The 19846-nt window shown below is 39.1% G+C and overlaps 1 protein-coding gene across 4 annotated transcripts in view; it reads left to right on the top strand.

Moving 5' to 3' along the window:
- Positions 1–19846, top strand: part of TXNDC5 (thioredoxin domain containing 5) — a 71140-nt gene that overhangs the window by 45643 nt on the left and 5651 nt on the right. For all 4 annotated transcript variants that reach the window (XM_032768611.2, XM_032768612.2, XM_032768610.2 and 1 more), the window contains exons 3-8: positions 2007–2112; positions 4168–4264; positions 10036–10151; positions 12555–12641; positions 16208–16348; positions 18491–18573. In XM_032768611.2, the coding sequence (XP_032624502.1) occupies positions 2007–2112; positions 4168–4264; positions 10036–10151; positions 12555–12641; positions 16208–16348; positions 18491–18573 (630 nt within the window). The remainder of the gene's footprint in view (positions 1–2006; positions 2113–4167; positions 4265–10035; positions 10152–12554; positions 12642–16207; positions 16349–18490; positions 18574–19846) is intronic.

The following is a 19846-nucleotide window of genomic DNA, read 5'->3' as shown; positions in this document are numbered from 1 at the left end:
TTTTCCTGTCTACCTGGCCAGTGCATCCGAGTTCAGATCGCTTTCCAGAGCGGTCACAGTGGTGCACTGTGGGATACCGCCCGGAGGCCAATACCGTCGATTTGCGGCCACATTAACCCTAATCCGATATGGTAATACCAATTTCAGCGCTACTCCTCTCGTCAGGGAGGAGTACAGAAACCGATTTAAAGAGTCCTTTATATCGATATAAAGGGCCTCGTTGTGTGGACGGGTGCAGCGTTAAATCGGTGTAACGCTGCTAAAATCTCTATAAACGCATAGTGTAGACCAAGCCTATGTTGCTGTATTCTTTCTCTTGGTATCTCCCCTCCCCCTTTCCTTTTTGCCAGTGTGTGCTTTTAACTGTTTATGATCTTCTGTATCTCTAGGCGCTGGCTTTGGTGAAACAGCTCTGTCACTTTTGGGTGGCCTGGAAAGAGCATCTTCCCTATTACTAGCCCAGCTATTGTTCCCTTAGCTCCCTCAGTGTTGTTTACCTCTAGTTGTCTTATCTCTGACCATTCCTTAATTTCCGGCTTGGTCAAACAGAATACTATCAAGCTGGTAAAGTGAGGTACATATAATATTCATACAAATAGCTGTAATACAGGTATCTTATCATTTTCCACAGGGTCACATTTTTAAAGGTCTGATTTTAAAATTAATTTTAACTCCAACTAAGTAACAGATTTAGTTGAAAATCCTCAGGAAATTCAGTCTTTGTGTATTAGTTGTGTACTGTACAGTTGGGAGGAAGATATGCGTTATCTTCATACAAAACAAAGAGATTGGATAGACAGATCTAAGTGGGGGGGAAAACCGAACCTCGTCTTAATAAAATAATAGAGGTGCTATTACACTTGTAGAATCATTTAAGCGAACTTCTTGATTTCTGTTAAGTTCTACTCCAAACTACTACCAGAAGATGTATGAAAGGGAGAGAGAAGCAATTCGGATTTCATAGTTCTTTTCTTTATTTTTTGTTAACTTCTTAAAGGGACAATATTAATTTAAAAACCACACACCTTTCTGAATGTTTTTTAACCTTCTATTGTACAAGCCATGTACAATACTATAAATGAAAGCAATAAAGGGAGGATTTTTTCTTATTTTAATTTGTATGCATTGTGCTTTTGAAAACACTTTTGCGTAGTAATTTTTTAAGTTGTAAGGGCTCTGAAGAGAAAAACAAGAGAGAAATGTTTAGAAAAATGTGGCTGTAAAACCACAAAAATTAGCAAAGGAAGTCCAGGGCAGATATAATAACTGAAATGAATTTTAACTTGCTTAAAAAAAAAAGACAATCTCAATTTGATGGTATCCCTTTAAAATTCCAGTATTTGAACAAATATGATTTCCAGTTTTAAGTTTCCCACATATTTAATGGGAAAAGATTCAGATATTTTGTTAAACAGATTTTATAGCAAGTACATAAAAGGTGGAGAGATGCATCTCTCCACCTATTTTCTCACCTTGTTCGTCTGCTTTAAGCTACTTTTAATCAGTTTAATACAGCAGGAGAAGTGGCATGTGATCAAGGACCTGCAAATATGGTATGGCATAAAAAAGTGTAGAGAAATTCCTGGAACATAAACTTTTTGGTTTTGTGCATACTGAAAAAAATTAACTGATGCTTTTTTGGCAAACTGAAAAATAGGATTCGCAAGCATAAACAGGGATTAATCTTTGAATTATTCTTTCTAGCATTTTATTCACCATTTCATGTTAATCTAAGGACATCTTGGAATGTTAACACAAAATATGGTATTTCTACCTGTGCTAAATTTAAAGGAGAACAACAGAGTTCTGGTTAGTTACGGGGCCCAATTCTGCATCATGGAAATCCAGGGAATGTGTGATTTTAATTACAGGCTTGAGGACTAAGTATGCTCTGAGCTCAGTTTTGATGTTATCGCAAAAAGTTCATTTATTTCCAAAGAATGTTTCTTGTTTGTATCTATTTGAAAAGTTTTGCCTTACCTGTTTGTACTGTGTTAATGTTTCAGCCTAAAGCTACTTAAGCCAGGCCAAGAACCTGTGAAATACCAGGGTCCTAGAGACTTTCAGGCACTGGAAAGCTGGATGTTGCAGACACTAAATGAGGAACTGGCTGTAAGTGAACAGGAAATACTCCCTTCTTCCAGAGTCAGACTGAATTCTTGAACTATAGGGGTTAAGTTTTGCTTTTCAAGAGGAAAACTTTGTAAGAATAAAAATTGGATGATGGTGATAAACTGGAACAGTGGCCAAATAGCCGTCAAACCCATAATTAAAACTGTCATCCTTTGATTTGCCCTTTGTTTCTTGTATTTAAAACCAAAATTCATAATCTTATTTCAAGGAAATATTAGCCTCTTGACATTTAAGATAGGATTTCCTGATACACATTCAGTTGACAAGTATAGGCCACAAGTACTTTGTCTTGACTAGGAAAAGTGGTTTAGCTAATACAAGCTAGTAAGTCTAGCATAAACAACCTTTTTCCTAATGTAGATGCAGGACAAGAATTAGCAGCTGATCATGCTGTAGTTTAGAGAAGAGTTAAGGCTACAACTCAACCAGCAAAATCAAGTTGCAGTGTGTTACTCTATAGCTACACAAGGAAAAGGCTTGAGTTTAGGTCTGGCTCATCTAGCATATTAGATGAGCCTGGTGTAAAGTTAACCATTTTTCCTAGCCAAGACAAAGCCACAATGATTGTTGAGCTCAGTTGATTAAAAATACACAGTTCTGCTTAAACAAGATCCATATTAATGTATCCTTTAAAAATTTAAACATCAGAAGCAAAGAAGTTTTAGCAGTGTAGTTTCTAGTAATGTTTTTTCAGCTATGAGCTAGTTCCTAGAAAAGTCTTTTTCCTGTTAAGTGACTGACTTAATGTTTGTGAGTGTTGCAGCTTAGTTATAAGATGGCTAAGTTCTAGTTTGCTCCTTTTCTAATATTGCTGGTTGTGTGGGATTGGGAAAGAGTGCTCAAAGTGGAGTCTTGAATAGCTTGTAAATTATAGATAGCTGGAAGACCTCATAAATTTATGTGATGGCACGTGTGGTTTCTGTGACAGGAGTGGGCCTGATATGTGATGATTAGGGCTGCAGATTTGTCACTGCGTTTTTTTTTTAAATAAAAAAATCACAGAGCAGTCATGGTAATCTTAGTAAAAGTCACAGGTTTAGTGACTGCTCTGAGATTTTTTTTAATTAAAAAAAAAAAAAAAAGCCCCGACAAGTGAGGGGGCATAGACTACCCACATCTGCACCCTCTGCCCCTGTAACACAACCCTGGTACAGAGACAGGGTCTAAGGAGTGACTATATGGCATACTGTCAGGCTCCAGTCTGAAGTCACCCTCCTTTCTTGCCAGACTGGGAGCAACAGAGCAAAAGTACAGTAAATAGTTAAAAAAAGACTTTTCAGGAAAAGAGGCGGTTGAGAGTCAATTGTCAGTGAGCTCTGACAGAGAGACAAGCTGGAAGGCAGTCTCTGTGCAGGAATCTGAAGGAGATGGACCTACTCATATCCAGGTAATGATAAGCCTTAGGGGAAAACAGGCATATGCATAGGCTGGCTTATTAGGGAAAACATATCCTAAAAACAATATGCTTTTGGTTCTGTATAAATAATACTTTGCTTTAAAGAAGCTGACTGCCACTCTTATTGTGCCCTGAGGGAACAGAACTGCAGGATCTGAGCCCAAGTCAGACCTGCTGTGGTAATCACATTTGATACACTGGGAACTGCAGCCAGGGCCCAATTTGAGAGTGGGAGAATCCTGTGATTCTCCCCCAGGTCAGATGATAGTTGGAAGTTTGAAAGGAAGGGAAGGTACGCTTGAAGAGACCAAGATGGTGGATCACCAGGAGGAAAGACCAGATGCAGTTAGCCCAGTAACTGAGAGAGTTGCTTTCTGTATAGTAGACTCACATGTCAGTTTCAAATAACTGCTTATTAGTGTCCACTTGACACAGACCTTGATACAAAATAAAGCTGGAGTAGGAAATATTTTTGGGAATTTGAAAATTGACAAATTGGGATTGTCTCCATTTACACTGCAGCATGGAATCATTACACATGGAGCACTATGTAAGACAGACAAATTGCCATACAATTCATGCTGTGTACATCAGTTGCGTAAGATAGAAATAGTAATTATTTTGTTTCTTTTTAACAGGAGCAAGAATCTGATCTGCAACCACCAAAACTTCCGGAACCTAAACAGGGAATGCATGATCTCTCGGCAGCCAATTTCAAGATGCATATAGCAGAAGGTAATTTAATTATTTTCTTGTAGCTATGATTGGTACAGATATTTAGATCTAATTAATGAGAAGCCTGCAATATTTGCTTGATCTTGTGAGGAATGGTGGATTAGTCTTTAAAAGTATCTTTCTCCCATCTTCTTACCCAAAAATCTATAACAAGTGGAAAGATAACATACAAAAAAAATCAGTTTTATTACATATTGCATACAATAAATATATTAAAGACATTAGGGTTATGAAATCAAGAACTCAAAAGTTAGGAAATCGCAGTATTAAGGTTGCACAAGCTATCTTAAATTCATCCTCTAGTGCATATGCATTATGATTGCCATCATGTAACTGAAGACTTACCATTTTCCCTCACAGGATCCCAGCTTCATTTAGTACACAGAATGGACAATGCTCAATTAATGAGCCACTCTGCACTATTTTGTTTTATGCTCACGGTTCAATGTGTGAGTTTCTAGGTTTTATTTACTGTGTATTATTCAAACCTTTTTTTATGGCAATACAATTATTTATTTCCTCATGGGCTCTTGTATGGCACTCATCACTATAGTATCTAAGTGCTTCACAAGCATTAATTTATCTGTACATATTCTACACGGTCTACATATATTCCAGCTTCTGCTATGAATGAAGCAGAGGTCCTACAGACAACAGCCTCTTCTATTCCACAACCCTAACTCATCCCTAGAGCAAGTACATCCTGTGCATTGAATGAGACAAGCATCCTGTAGAAAAATAGTATGTGATCATGTAATTAAAACTGTATCATAATGCCTACACACATGGTGGCTGAACTAAGGTTGCACAGGCAACCTTAATTCTGGGATTTTCTGATTTTTTATTATTTTTTTTAATTTTTTTATTTTTAGTGGTTGACTTTGCACCTTAATGTTCTTTTAATAGTTTTTGTCTGTATAATTTCCTAGGATTTAAAAAAAGCAAACTGAAAAAAATAGAAATGCCATCATATGGGATTATATTGACACTCACTTGATTCATTGGTAGAGTTGTAATCTTTAGATCCACCACACAGACTCCTGCCACTTGAGCTAACAAGTAACTGATAGCAGTAGTAGGTTGTCATCTTATGGGTGTCCCAGCAGTAGAAGGGGATGAGGCACACATTTTGCCATGGGTTTCACAGATATTGGTTGACTGCAAAGGAATAGTGAGACTCAGGAGTCTTGGGTTCCATTCCTGGCTCTGAAGGCACAGACTCTTTTGCTCATTTCTGGCAAGCTTGACCTTTTCTGCCTTGTCTCCTCTAATCTGGCTCTGCCCCACTCCTGTCTTTCCCCAGCTCAGGCTTCTTACGCTACTCCTATTCTTCCCTACATAGCCTCTGCTTCTCATTCCAGTGTCATTCTCCTTGCCTAATCAGTCCTAGCTTCCCTCCCTCTCTGTTTGCTTTCTGGTTCCCAGTGCTTCCCCGCACCCCTTCGCATAGTCAAGTCCAGTCGTCTTGCTTAGGCAGTCCCACCTCTCAGCTTTTTGTCCAGTCTGTCTTTCCGTGGCCTCCTCCCCTTCAGTTAGCTCTGAGTTCCCTGCCTGGGCTCCTCCTCCAATCTCTCTCTCTATCTCATCCTTGGCTTATGTCCCAGTATCTTGGTTCAGCAAGCCTCAGCTCTCCCCATGCACCACAGCCCTCATCCCATCTCAGTGTTCCTTTGCCTAGCCAAGTAGTTCCCAGTCTCCCTCTTTCTCCAGTTTCCCTCACCAGCTCCCAGGGTCTCCACCCCATGTTTCCTTTACTGGCTTCCCATCTCCTTGCCCAGGTAGTCCCAGTCTCCAGCATCCAGTCATAATTTCCCCCCGTTCCAAGTCCCAGTCTTTCCAGATTCTTTGTGCAAGTCTGCTCCTTTCCCTCCTCACTGGTCCAGTTTTTGTCCAATCTGCATTCAAATCAGAAGGCTTCCTTTCCTACACTGGTTAGGTGCTAGCAGGATTGAGTCATTGGGACCACAAGAAAGGCAGGTTCCCAGCTCTCAGTTCTAGTGCCTGCCACTCCCTGGGCTCAGAGCAGTCATTATAGGGAAAGTTGTTCTGTGCCCCATTGCCCTGTGCTAGAGCATGCTCAGTAGTTGGTGCATGCGGAGTCCAGTCACATGTCAGAGCTGTGATATGCTCAGTGAGGATAGAATCTTCAGAGATTTTATATTTATTTTATATTTAGGTTGCATAATACACTTTCAATTATAAAAGATTCTTGTAACTTTATGAAACTCTCTAGCACCTCCATTGTTTTGAACAGGCCTGTGAAATTCAACACAGACAACACCCTGGGGCTAGAGAGATGACTTTTTCTTGTCCCATGGAATTCCATTCAGGTAGCACTAGAGTGGGTGGTCATGGAAAGAGAGCTAGATCAGGTGCTCTCTCCTCCCTACACCCTTGACAAAGCCTCTTGCCTCAGTAGTCCATCCCTGCCCTCTAGGACTATCACATGGATCAGGCGCTCCCACAACTCCCTGGTTTGGGGAAGAGAGAGCCAGACAGGGCTCCCCTCACTCATCCCTTGGACCTAGCACACCCTGAGCCCCATGCTCCATTTTGGGATAATAGCCATCCTCTGTTGCTAAGTAATGTAGTTATTTCTGTAGTTTAAGTGATAGAAGTCTGTGGTGCAGTGCTGAAATTTCTGGATTCCAATCGATTTAAAAAGCCTAAGAAATTGTAACCTAAATAACTTTTTTTACTTTAAAAAAAAAAAAAATACAAAGTCCAGTACTTGAAAGTGAGGAAATAATAGATTTAAGATTGCATTATAAGACAGTTTTTAATTACATGATCACATGGTATTTTTTTCATTAGGTGTCTGTCTCTTTCAGTGCAGAGGGTAGATACACAAGGGGGCAAAATTAAGGTTACATGGGCAACTCTTAAATTTAGCATTTCCTAACTTGTGAGTGCTTTGTTTTGCAAACTAAATAATCTTTTATTATAGTTTTGTATATCTAACCCTGTGCATACACCATATGTTTTTGTTATTGTTGGGTGCAGTTTTGGAATTTAAAAAAGTAATAATTCTGATTGTACAATCTACATCATCACTGCATTAGCTACCTATTCTAAATGAGAAATGTCAACTTAGTAAACTTTAAAAAACCCTAATGTTTCAGCTTGGAAACCACATACTAATTAAACTCTTGTATTGACTGGACAAAAAATACAAATTGATAGTTTTCCAGTAAGGATGGAAATATGCCTCACAGTAGTGGCATAGGGTTTTGTAGGATTTCTCACCTGTTCTAAAAACACTAAATCACACTGAAGCTTTCACTTGTTCATCATTTTATGGGGACAACACAGAATGATGTGAAATGTCACGTTATTCATGGCTAATGGACCACAAAAGAGAACGGGGGCAGTAGTGATAAGTGGTGTGCACATTTGCTGCACTTGCCAACTCAGAGGTTCATTGCAGATAAAAAGCCACTGGACTGAGTCATTAGATTCCTTACTTTTTAGATCTTTGTTTATATGGTTCCTGGTTAAGAAACTAGACTATAAAGTAATAGTGAGACTACTGATTGAGTAAAAATATGAAAAAGGCAACAATCCCCAACAGAAAGTTGTACCAATAAATCTTATTTTCATCAATCTTTCTCTCTGCCTCTCAAGTTTTCTTTCAAACATTTAAACTAGAACGGAATTACAGTAGAGCCTGCCTACAGTGAATCTCCATTTATAGTGAAGTTGTTCTGTTAATAGAAGCCTTTGCGGGGGGTGAGGAGAGGATCGGGGAAGCAGTGAAAAAGACTTCATTATTATAAGAAGTTTCCATCCTTTCGTTTGACATTCTTTTCTCTGTATTTAGTTCCTTTCTATTCTGTCTTAATATAGAGTTGCCTTGATGTTAGTGCTTCATGATACTGACTTGACTGCTTCGGCTACACTAGAGAGTTTACAGCAGAGGAACTGCAGTGATGCCACTGTAAGCTCTCTAAGCCGGCGGGAAGAGAGCTCTCCTGTTAGCTACACCACTCACAGGGCTGGAGCAGTAAAGCCATGTCAGCAGGAGACGCTCACCCACCGGCATAGTGTTGTCTACACCAACGCTTAGGTCGGTGTAACTTACATTGCTCAGGGGGGTGGCTTTTTCACATCCCTAGCTACATAAGTTATACTGCCGTAAGTGCTAGTGTAGACATAGCCTAAAGCACTTAGGCCCAGTTTTTTTAAGTTATTTAGGCATTGCTTTGCTGTCACGTGCCTAACTGATTTAGGAGCTTAAATATCATTTTCAGAAGGAATCTAGGCACTTAGAAGTCTAAATCCTGTCCACAGCCAGTGGGATTTAGACTCTTAAATGTCTAAATTATTTATTCTTGACAAATCCATGTTTGCTATTACTTATAACCCTAGCTATTCCTTGTATCTTTTACTAATTGATAGATTGTTCATTTTTTTCCAGTATCTTTCCAGTTGTCAAAGGTAGGCTGCCTGGTCTATAATTCCCCAAGTCCCCCTTTTTTCCCCATTTTAACAATAGGAAATATGTTCGTCCTTCTCAAGTTCTCTTTAAATATGCTTTAACCTGTTTTTTCCACACTTTGACTTGTTCCTTCCCCCATTTTGTTAATATTAATTGCGTTGAGTATATGGTCACTATTAATCTTTTTTGCGAAATAGGCATTAAATACTTCAACCTTCTTGATGTCATTAATTATTAGCTCTCCTTTTCTGCTATGTGGGGGACCTATACTTTCCTTCATCTTTCTCTTGCTCCTAATATACTTACGATACCATTTGTTACTAACTTTTATGTCCCTTGTTAGGTGCAACTAATTTTGTGCCTTAGCCTTTCTGATTTTGTCCCTACATGCTTGTGGTCTTCTTCTGTATTCCTTAGTAATTTGTCCATTTTTCACCTTTTGTGGGATTTCTTTTTTTATTTTCAAGTCATTAAAGAGCTCCTGATGGAGCCATGTTGGCCTCTTACTATTCATCCTATATTTCCTTACATCAGGATAGTTGGCAGTTGTGCGTTTAATATTGTCTTCTTGAGAAATTACCAGCTCTCCTGAACTCCTTTATCTCTTAGGTTTTGTTCCCATTGGACCCTGTGTACCGGGATTACATGACAGAGATTTTAAAAGTCCTTTTCCTGGAGAGCTTGCAATTTTAACTTAGATAAACACAAACAAGAAGATGACAGAAGATCAGTGCAAGGAAAGAAGGAGAGTTAATTCAAATAGTTTTATAGCAACCCAATTGCAGTCACTTCTGTATTTAGAAATGTATTCAGTGTTTGAGGTTTCTCTTTAAATTATGCTGTTTACTTTTTGACCTTTTGCTGTTTTCCCCTCTTCAGCAGTGTAGCTGACCCACGTGAATTCTTGTTAGAATAAGAAATTTTAGCAAATGGTTAGATGAAAATTATTATGCTTTTAATAAACATCTAACTTTGGCAGTGTTTTTTTGTGAAGATGTATGGATGGAGGAAAGACATGATCCTATGCACTGATGTGCTTGGATATGACATTGAAAAACTAGCTCCTGAAATATTCATGGCCATGTTTAGTTTACGATATTTCAAACTAACTAAGTATAAGTGAAGTACTGTACAATGGATACCTTTTAAAAATTAATGTTTACTGCACCACAGTATTTTATCTTTACTATTATATTTTCAGAATTACCTGTACTTAAGCTGGGAAGTACCATGATAACTTTATAATTGGTGGTAAATAGCTAATCTTTAATGACAGCTGCTGTTTCAGGTACATATGAATTGAGTCTTTTTTTTTTTCTTCCTTCTTTTAAAGGTAATCACTTTATCAAATTCTTTGCCCCTTGGTGTGGCCACTGCAAGGCTTTGGCTCCAACCTGGGAACAGCTGGCCTCAGTTCTTGAACATTCTGAAACTGTCAAGATTGGCAAGGTAGGTTGAAAGCTCTTATTAATCTGGAAATATACCTCCTTTGGATGAATACATTAGTCAAGTAGCACGCTACTCATCGTATATAGTCTATAAGCCAAACTTTATTTACTCTGTTTTGTCACTTGATAAATCACCTTCACCTTCACAGACCCCATTTTAATTTTGAGCTGGCTATTTCTCTTTTATGCCTCACGGACCCAGATATTTTATTTATCCTGATGAGATGGCCAACTCTGAATTGACAAGACCTATTCATTTTAAATAAGGGCATGCCAGAAACTTGTCTGTACTCAGATTACTGTGTTTCAGAGGTATGATCGAAAAGAAAGGGCGAATACACTGGATGATGAGAGGAATATTTTCAGTTTTGATTTTTGTATTGCACTGCCCTTGTCTGTTGTCAGGGCTTCATAAATTTCAAGGTTTATTTTCAGTAGTAAAAATTACTCTTTGTCTTCCAGTATGCTATATACAACTGGATAGCTTTGTAATTTTTAGACCCAATAAAGGCATTAATGATGCATTGTTTCTCATCTATTCATATTCTCCCTCCACCCCCCAACAAAAAAAATTAGTATAGACTAATGGAGGACTTCTGTCTTAAAAACTGATATCTTGTCCTGCTTTACTATTTCCCTTAGGGATGATAACTAGATTCTGTGGTGTATTTACCATGGGAGATGATTATTTGTTCCTGAAGTGACTTCTATGCAGAGGTATGCAGGTGGTCTGGCAACTGCAATTACTCACTTTATTTGCTGACCCATGCTGAAGTCATGCTGGTGTCTAGCAATCTGAATCCCTTAATGTTATCTTATGGTGCTAAATGTATAGAGACTAACTTTTTTAAACTCTTAAACCTTCCAAGGTATTCACTTGGTATTTAAAGACTGCTGTCATTAATTTCTAAGTAAAACTGTTAATGACAAGGAAACTGCAGTCTCTCCTTTCTCTCTGTAAGAGTAGACTTTTCTTATGGTGTAGATCAGAGTGAGTCTTTTGAGAAATTTAAATGTTTTGAAATCTGGCAACACAACTGAGATTGCTCAGAATAAAGTACTAGAGGATTTTGATCCTTTGATATTATCTGTATGTATTAAATGCTGCATGTAGTGATTACTTTTTGAGCATCTGGAATGTTTGCGTGAGCTATCTGGTGCAGTTATTGCTTGGTTTAAGTATGTTCTTACTACAGTATTACCCAGTCTCTCTTAATGTAGAAAGTTATAAATCCATTGTTTTCAAAAGTCCTGTTTTATCCAGTGTTCTATCTTGCATGTTTTAGCATTTTTTCCCTAATAAAGGCAGGCAGTCTTGTCTCAGTGCCTACCCAATTTTGTGTAACAGGATGCCATGAAACTATTGGAAACTAGTTTTGGCTCAGACTGTGATTCTCTAGTAGGCAGGAAACATGACATTCATGTAATCCAGGTGAATGTCAGTAGCATCTGTTACTTTGTGCCTGTAGTCTGCTTAGTTGTCCTCACTTCAGAGATCTGTGGCAAAGAGTTCCTAATGTTAACTTTAAAAAATCTAAGTGCTATCTCAAGCAGATGCTGGAACCATGCACGTGACATGTAGATATTTATTTGCTTATTAACTGGATTTGTAAATCAGGGTATGCCTACACAGGGATTAAAAAAAATTGCTGTCCCAGGTCAGCTGGCTCAGCTTTCTGCTTTGGCTCTGGGCTAAAAAAAATTGCTGTGTAGACATTTGGGCTGGAGCCTGAGCTCTGGGACCTTGTGAGGGGAGGAGTGTCCCAGAGCTTGGCCTCCAGCCCAAGTCCAAATGTCTACACAGCAATATTTAGCCCCACAAGCCCAAGTCAGTTGTCCTGGGCCATCCACAGCTGTACCGCAGGTCTTTTATCCCTGTGTAGATGTATTCTCTATCCTTACAAATTGGCTTGTGGCAAAATTAGAATCTAATTTGAATTCCAGTTGCTCAGCATTTGGAATTTCCCTTGCATTGAAGTCAAGTTACTAGCTGTTTTGCTTTCTGATTTCAGAGTACCCAAGCCACTCTAAATCCTTCTACTGAAAATTTAGGTTTCAAACTCTTAACGTATGAGTACTGGGTGTCCTGCTGCCCAGGTTGTAATTTTTTTCACTCTGCAAATACTGAATGCTTGTTCTAACTAGCGTATTAATGGTAGTGCCTTTGTTCTATTCTGCTTCTGCCTCTACCCTCCCTGAGTGGCTTGAGAGAGATTTGGAACACTGACTTAAATGGCTTTCAAGACAAAACTTGTAAATGATTCCAATTAGCTTCTGACAAACTTTGCTTTTCTCTGTAGATACATAGTGAGAGATATTAAATATAGAGGGTATGATGCTGTGTTTGGAACAGCATGGATTTTATTCCATATGAGTGCATGATTATAACTATTTTAAACTCTAGGTTGACTGTACACAGCATTATGAAGTCTGTTCTGAAAACCAAGTTCGTGGATATCCCACCCTCCTCTGGTTTAGCAATGGTGAAAAGGTGAGGCTGCAAATACAGGACGAGGTCAAACCCTTTCTTCGTCTGTGAAGACAAGCAGGCTTGTAGAATGTTCTTGCATGTTGGGAAAAGTTGGGTTATTTGAATATATTTGAAAGCCTCTTTGTAAGAGATGTAAAGATAGACGATATGAATGGAGCAGTGTTTGGGATGGAATGATGACTTTTGTTTGTGCCATAATAAAACTTCTAATATAGTTGTGCATCCTGGTCTGCAAATAACCAAAACCAGGGATAGATATCTCAAAACATACCAACTTGAGAGAACTTGGGGTATATTTTCATCTTCCAACTTTATCCTTACATGTAAAAGTGTCTGGAAATACAGATGAAATAGACAAAATACAAAGTTAAAAGAGGGAATTCCTCCCACCCCATCCCCCAATTTTGCCTCTCCAGATTCACATGCATGGATATTGCATGGCCCTGGAGTCATCAGCTCAGAGCAGTGCCTGTTGAGTTCACAGATCTGAACATTTGAAATGACGTTATCAGAATCCTGTGGCTCCAGTTGCCCAAATTCAAAGAATTGCAAGAAGGACTTGGAAGAGGTTAGGGAAATGAGGAGTGCAGATCTGCTGAGCCAGTGCATTTGAACAGCACCAAATAAGCTTTACTGTAAGTAATATTTTCCTTCGAAGAGAATTGCCTCTGAAGATCTTCTGGTAAATCTCCCAAATGCGAAGTAACTCTAAAGGAGGACTAAACAAGCAAGAATCGTGGAACTGCTTTCAACCATTGGAGTAAGATTCAAATTAGTGAGAATCGTGCTGCATATGAATAGAGCTAAAAGTGTTAGCTTTACAAATTAAGTCATGCTTACATAATCTATTAAATTAATCTGCCTTAGAGCTAGTGGAATGAGCTCTAAACTTGTTATTCAGGAAGACATCAATTCTATTGCAACAAGTCTAAACACAAAGAATAACCCATTTCCGAAGTCTTTCATTTCATTTCTAGACTATCAGAAAAGACTGTGAACAGCCTAGGTAACTTTCTAATGGGTGTCATTGTGCCTAAATAAGTTATCACTCTGTGTCAAGTTTACACATCTATTTTCCCCAAGTAACTGGTATTAGGAAGAAAACTGGAGGGTTTGTGTTGCAGTGCAAATTAGCCAACAACCACCTTAAGTAAAAAGTTTCGGGTAAGGATGTGAATCTCTGCAGAATATAATCACCACGGTGGTCATCAAGGCCTGTAACAGAGCAGAAGTGAAGATTCTGAACTTCTGGAGGGAGAATTACAGCTGGGAATGGTGATTTAAGCTGATTGCTGTCTCCACAGCCCTAACAGCAGGGGATAGAGAATAAGACAGAGAGTATCTTATTGCCCTTATGTAAATCCATGGTACGCCCACTTGAATACTGCGTACAGATGTGGGCTCCTCATCTCAATAAAGATATACTGGCACTGGAAAAGGTTCAGAGAAGGGCAACTAAAATTATTAGGGGTTTGGAATGGGTCCCATATGAGGAGAGATTAAAGAAGCTAGGACTTTTCAGCTTGGAAAAGAAGAGACTAAAGGAGGAAATGATAGAGGTATATAAAATCATGAGTGATCTGGAGAAAGTAAATAAGGAAAAGTTATTTACTTATTCCCATAATACAAGAACTAGGGGCCACCAAATGAAATTAATGGGCAGCAGGTTTAAAACAAATAAAAGGAAGTTCTTCTTCACACAGCGCACAGTCAACTTGTGGAACTCCTTTCCTGAGGAGGTTGTGAAGGCTAAGACTATAACAGCGTTTAAAAGAGAACTGGATAAATTCATGGTGGTTAAGTCCATAAATGGCTATTAGCCAAGATGGGTAAGGAATGGTGTCCCTAGCCTCTCTTTGTCAGAGGGTGGAGATGGATGGCAGGAGAAAGATCACTTGATCATTACCTGTTAGGTTCACTCCCTCTGGGGCACCTGGCATTGGCCACTGTTGGTAGACAGCATACTGGGCTGGATGGATATTTGGTCTGACCCAGTACGGCCGTTCTTATGTTCAGAGACCAACACAGCAAAAGCTCTTAAGCACAAGGGAACATTCTGACTCTCCAAAACAATTTCCAAGATGCTTTATGTTGTTGTCCCAAGAGAGACTCTTAATGTCCTCAAATAATAGTGCATTTCAGCAGGACCACCAAACATTAATGACATTACAAAGAGCTATGGTCACTTCAGAGTAGACTTTTGTGACAAGATGGGTCTATTTTTTGAACTACTTATCCATTAGTGAAGATGAAGTTACTCCTATTCCCTTGGACCTTTCAGCTGCTTCCAAAACCAGAGGGTAAGAAGAAAAAAAAAAAATTTTCTTCTATGCTTCGTAAAGATGAGTCTCCTTTTTAGCTACTGCCTTGGTGAACTACAGATCTCTGGCAAGGTCAAGTTGGCCTTTATCAACATCATGGTATTTCCTCATGCTGGACTCTCCTCAGAATCAGAAAGATGTTTCTTTGGACAAGTATGACATCCAGAAATAAAACTTCCAACCATTTTACCCAGCAACTCCTGGAAAATTTTATAGTTGTCCAGTGGGAAGGTCATAATACTGTTCAATAAGGGAGGAACTGCTTCAGCCAGTTGAGCATTGTCTCCATCGTTGTTGTCATCTTCCTCCTCATAATAGAAATTTGGCATCATGTCTTCAGTACTGGAAAGAGGTAGATAAGGTCTCCAAGGGTGGTGGAGGAGAAAAAATGGGCAGAGCTCTGCCCTGCTGAAATGGATAAGAATGAGCAGAGCAGGTACAGACTTCTCATGTGATCTCTGATCTCCCTGGTTTGGACTGGCAGTATGGGAGGAGGGAGAGAAGAAGCCACAGCTATTTGGGCATAGACCATATAAATGGCAAAGATACGAGGTCTGCAGTGTTCACCAAAGGCATAGGAGATGACTAAAGAGACATGTCTGTTTCACTCTCAGAAGGTGTAGGAAAGTTTGTAAACAGTACCTTGAAAAGATATTCCAAATATGAGGTACATCTCATAGCTCACACCTGAGGGGGCTGAAATTGACCCCAAAGACTTCTGGGACTTAAGTGAGATTCCAAAACTGAAGCCTTGTCAAAGGAAGTACTTGACTTAACCAACAGAACACAGTGACAACAGTTCAAACTAAAACATAGAGACTATATCAGATAGTATGCTGTATTTTTTCTTACACTGTGTTTGCACACTGAAGATAATCTTTGTGACCCTGAGAGCTAGAAACATGAGCTAACTTCTTTTAGAAATGAGAGACCAAGATTTCGAGTGCTCCTAATTCCATGTTTTACTTTAGTCAGCTACTTTTTAAAATCTCAAATCTTTCTTTTAAATGAAAGTTTAGGTTCTAAAGTACAAGGGAAGGATTCCATGGCAATTTCTGAATCCTTGGAGTAAACTTAGTCCTGTACATATGCTTACAGATCACAGAGCATTTTATTTTGAATATGCATATTACATGCTCTATTACAGATATTTAACATATATATCTTTTAGATAAAATCCAAAACTTCAGAAAACTCTATTTGCTAAACAATATGTATTTTAACAAATGGTTTGATTAACTGTAGGCTGACCAGTATAAAGGAAAGAGGGATTTGGATTCATTAAAGGAATATGTCGATTCTCAGCTTCAAAATGCCGAGAAAGCCCCAGATGCTGATAAACCATCTGAAGTTCCACAGCAGCCTGCAGAACCCACTCATGATGAGGTAAGTGGTGGTGTGCTGTAAAATTATATCAAAAATCTTTGTACCAACAGCTGTACTGCCACTCCCTTTCATTGACCACAATGTTTTTGATGGCTAAAATGATAGCTTAGTAACCTGTAAACAATAACTTTTGTGAACCTTGCCAAAAATGTTTGCATGCAAAACTTTTAATAAAGTTAGTATTAGACATTGTAGTTTAGCAGTTGTTGTTGAGGAACATATAACCGTAAGCCTTTCTGATGCTTTTACTAACCTGATGCATTGGAAAACTCTGAAGAAAAAAATCTGTGCATATGTCATTATAGTCACAGTAAATTGTTTAGCTAGTTGCATGTATGTCCATCTATTGATAGATTTTAAAAAATGAACTTCATTTTTTTTTTTTTTTTGTCTACTAAATTGCACCTTGTGTGTCTTTCACATAGTCAGAATCCTTGTGACATCATATTTGGTTGTTGTGGAGATGACTGTCACAAACAGGATTCTGACCTGAAATAGGAGAGACAGCAGGAACAAGCAGGCATCTGAAAAACAAAGATACTGTATTTATAGGGAAAGGAAGGATGGAGGGGGAAAAAATCCCACAGAAGGTGGTGGAAGAGCAAGATTTGCGTCGGGAAGCATGAATGTGATAGCGTGGCAGATCATGGCAGTAAAAGTTTTGAGTTTGGAATGACTGCATTAATTTTGTGTTGGAGCTACAGGGAGTCATGCAGATTGCCAAGCAAAGTAAAAATCCATTAGTACTCTGTGGTCTCACTTCATCACTTTGTTTTTATCTTTTTAAAAAAAAAAAAAAAGCCACATACTTCTGCTTTTCACCTTTGGGTTTTATTGCAGCTAATGTGCAAATATCATTGAGAAATTGTAACATCCACAAGTACAGCCTAAGTTCGGTTTATGTAATATTTATGGTTTGCGAAATAAGTGTTTGTTATGTCCACAAAATGTGGGATGGTAGTGGACATATAAAATTATAATACATGTGGGAGATTGTTTTTTCCTCTGGTAATTTATAGGTCGAAGTTTAATACCTAATTTTCAGATAAAATCAAGCTTAATAAAATAATTACATGTAGTTTCATGACCTAACAGTATTTTTTGTAAATGTTGTTAACCAACAACTTTACTATTATAATGTTGAATTTCAGTGTTTTATTTAAGATAGGGCTTTAGTGAATTGACTTAGATTTGACTGTTTTAATATAAAAATGAGAAATACAGAGAAGTTTTTTAATTAAACTTATTGATGTCTTTTCCTCTTTGATTTTTGTTCTCTTAAAGTAAAAGATCCTTTTTTTACTGGGGTAATAGGTAGTATTGTCAGTTCCCTCTTTCATTTATTCCCAGTTGTAACCTGAGGCTTTTATAGAAAGTAGATTTGGTCAGTCATCACAGACTTACCATTTGAACTTCCATTTGAAGCCCGCCCTCTCCCACACACAATTTTTAGAGCAGAAGTTTAATCCTTATTTGGTAGATTGAACTCAATTTTATGTCAATTCAAATGACTAGACTACGCATAAGCAAAATACTGTCTTTTTTTTTTTTTTTTTTTTTTTTTTTTACCATTCTCCTCCCACCATTCAGCTACTACTTACTAAAAAGCGTGTATGAAATCCATACTTGGTGAGGGGTTTGCATTTTACACTTGACATGCAAATATTTTTCTAGTGACAAGTCTATTTACATTACATAAAGTAACAATACACTAAGAGAGCTTTTAAAGATATTATCAGAATAGCCTAGATAGCTCATTTAATTCACACTTTAGTATTTTTTTAACCCTTCAGACTAATTGTTAGCTCAGTGATTCCATAGGAAGTTGCATGACAGCATATGAAAATGAAGTTGAAGGTTCAATAGCTGCTAGACACTTAGCCTTTCAGATACGATGAAGTGATATAATTGGGTACACTGCATTTTTCAAAAAATGGGTGAAAACGACCTTGAAATATTTTAATTTCTTGGTATATAAGAGAGAGGTTTAATTTGGGGGTTAGCAGTGGGATACACTGTTAATCTTATTGAATAGATATCGTGGTAGTGACAGCAACAGGCTTGTGAGCTTGTCTTTGACATATTTCAGGCGTTCAAAGGATGGACTTCTTACACGGTTTTGACTTGTGTTTCTCTTGACAGGCTACAGTCCTGTCTCTCTCTGAAAAAGACTTTGACCAAACCATTGCAAAAGGAGTTACCTTTATTAAATTCTATGCTCCATGGTAAGTAGTTTTTGTATAAATTTCCTGAATTATTGGTATTTAGCTTTTTATTCATTGTTTGGGGTGTGTTTTGTGCTCCTATATAATTTTTATTTAGATATATAAAATGCATTAAATCTTAACCTGTGTACAAAGCTTGAATAATTAAATATTTATAAACAAGCAGAGTGGCAACAAAATTCTCCTATCGTCCCCCAAGAAAGACTGGCAAAACCCACCTTGCTGCATACCCAGAATCAAATCCAGATTCTGGCAGACATGAGCGGAAAGGAGGGAAGTGACATTTCCTTTGAAGACTCACCACCTAAGAATGCCTTGACTCGGTTAAACTGGCTGTTGCTTGAATGCCTCTTAGTTTTCTTGGACTCACACAAGGAGAGAGGTGCTCTCTGCATCAGAGCAGGGCCCAAACTGTTTAGGACTTCTGAGGTTAGGAACTTAACCTGGAAATCAGTTGGGAGTCGGTGCAGATCATGGAGCACAGGTATAATGGGCTGCTACTGGAGTCCTAGTTAATATCTTGTAACCAGCTTGCAGAGCTAGCTGCAATTTCCCAGTGGTCTTAAGGTGAAGTTGCATGTTAGTTACAGTAACCCACCCTTGATGTGACCAGCATGGATGACCGTGGTGAAGGCTGCATTAGAGTTGCCAGGTGTCCAGTTTTCGACTGGAATGCCAGGTCGAAAAGGGACCCTGGTGGCTCCAGTCAGCAGCACCGACTGGGCCATTAGAAGGGTGAAGGTAGGCTAATCCCTATGTGTCGTGGGGCACCACGCTGAACCATGGAAGTGACCAGCAGGTCCGGCTGCTGGGGGGCGTCCCATGGGGCTCCGTGCCTCAATTTGAGCACTGACTTCACATTCCCATTGGCCAGGAACCACAGCCAATGGGAGCTGCAGGGGGGCGGTACCTGCAGGCAAGAGCAGTGTGCAGAGCCTCTTGGGTCCCCCCAGCCTAGGACCCCGACCTGCTCGCCGTTTCCAGGGTGCAGTGCAGAATCAGGACAGGCAGGGAGCCTGCCTTAGCCCCGCTGACTGTAAGCTGTCTAAAGAAAGCCCGCACCCCAACCCCCTCTGCCTCAACCCTGAGCCCCCCCAAACTTGGAGCCCCCTCCTGCACCCCCAACCCAGAACCTGTGCCCCAACCCACAGCTTCTTCCTGCACTTCAAATCCCTTGGCCCCAGCCTAGAGCCCTCTCCTGCACCCCAACCCCTCATCCTTGGCCCTATCCCAGAGCCCTCACCCCCTCCCACATCTCAACTTGCAGCCCCCT

Source organism: Chelonoidis abingdonii, chromosome 2, assembly GCF_003597395.2.
Source record: "Chelonoidis abingdonii isolate Lonesome George chromosome 2, CheloAbing_2.0, whole genome shotgun sequence".
NCBI classification, from domain to species: domain Eukaryota; kingdom Metazoa; phylum Chordata; order Testudines; family Testudinidae; genus Chelonoidis; species Chelonoidis abingdonii.
This window is presented reverse-complemented; position numbering and strand designations above follow the sequence as displayed.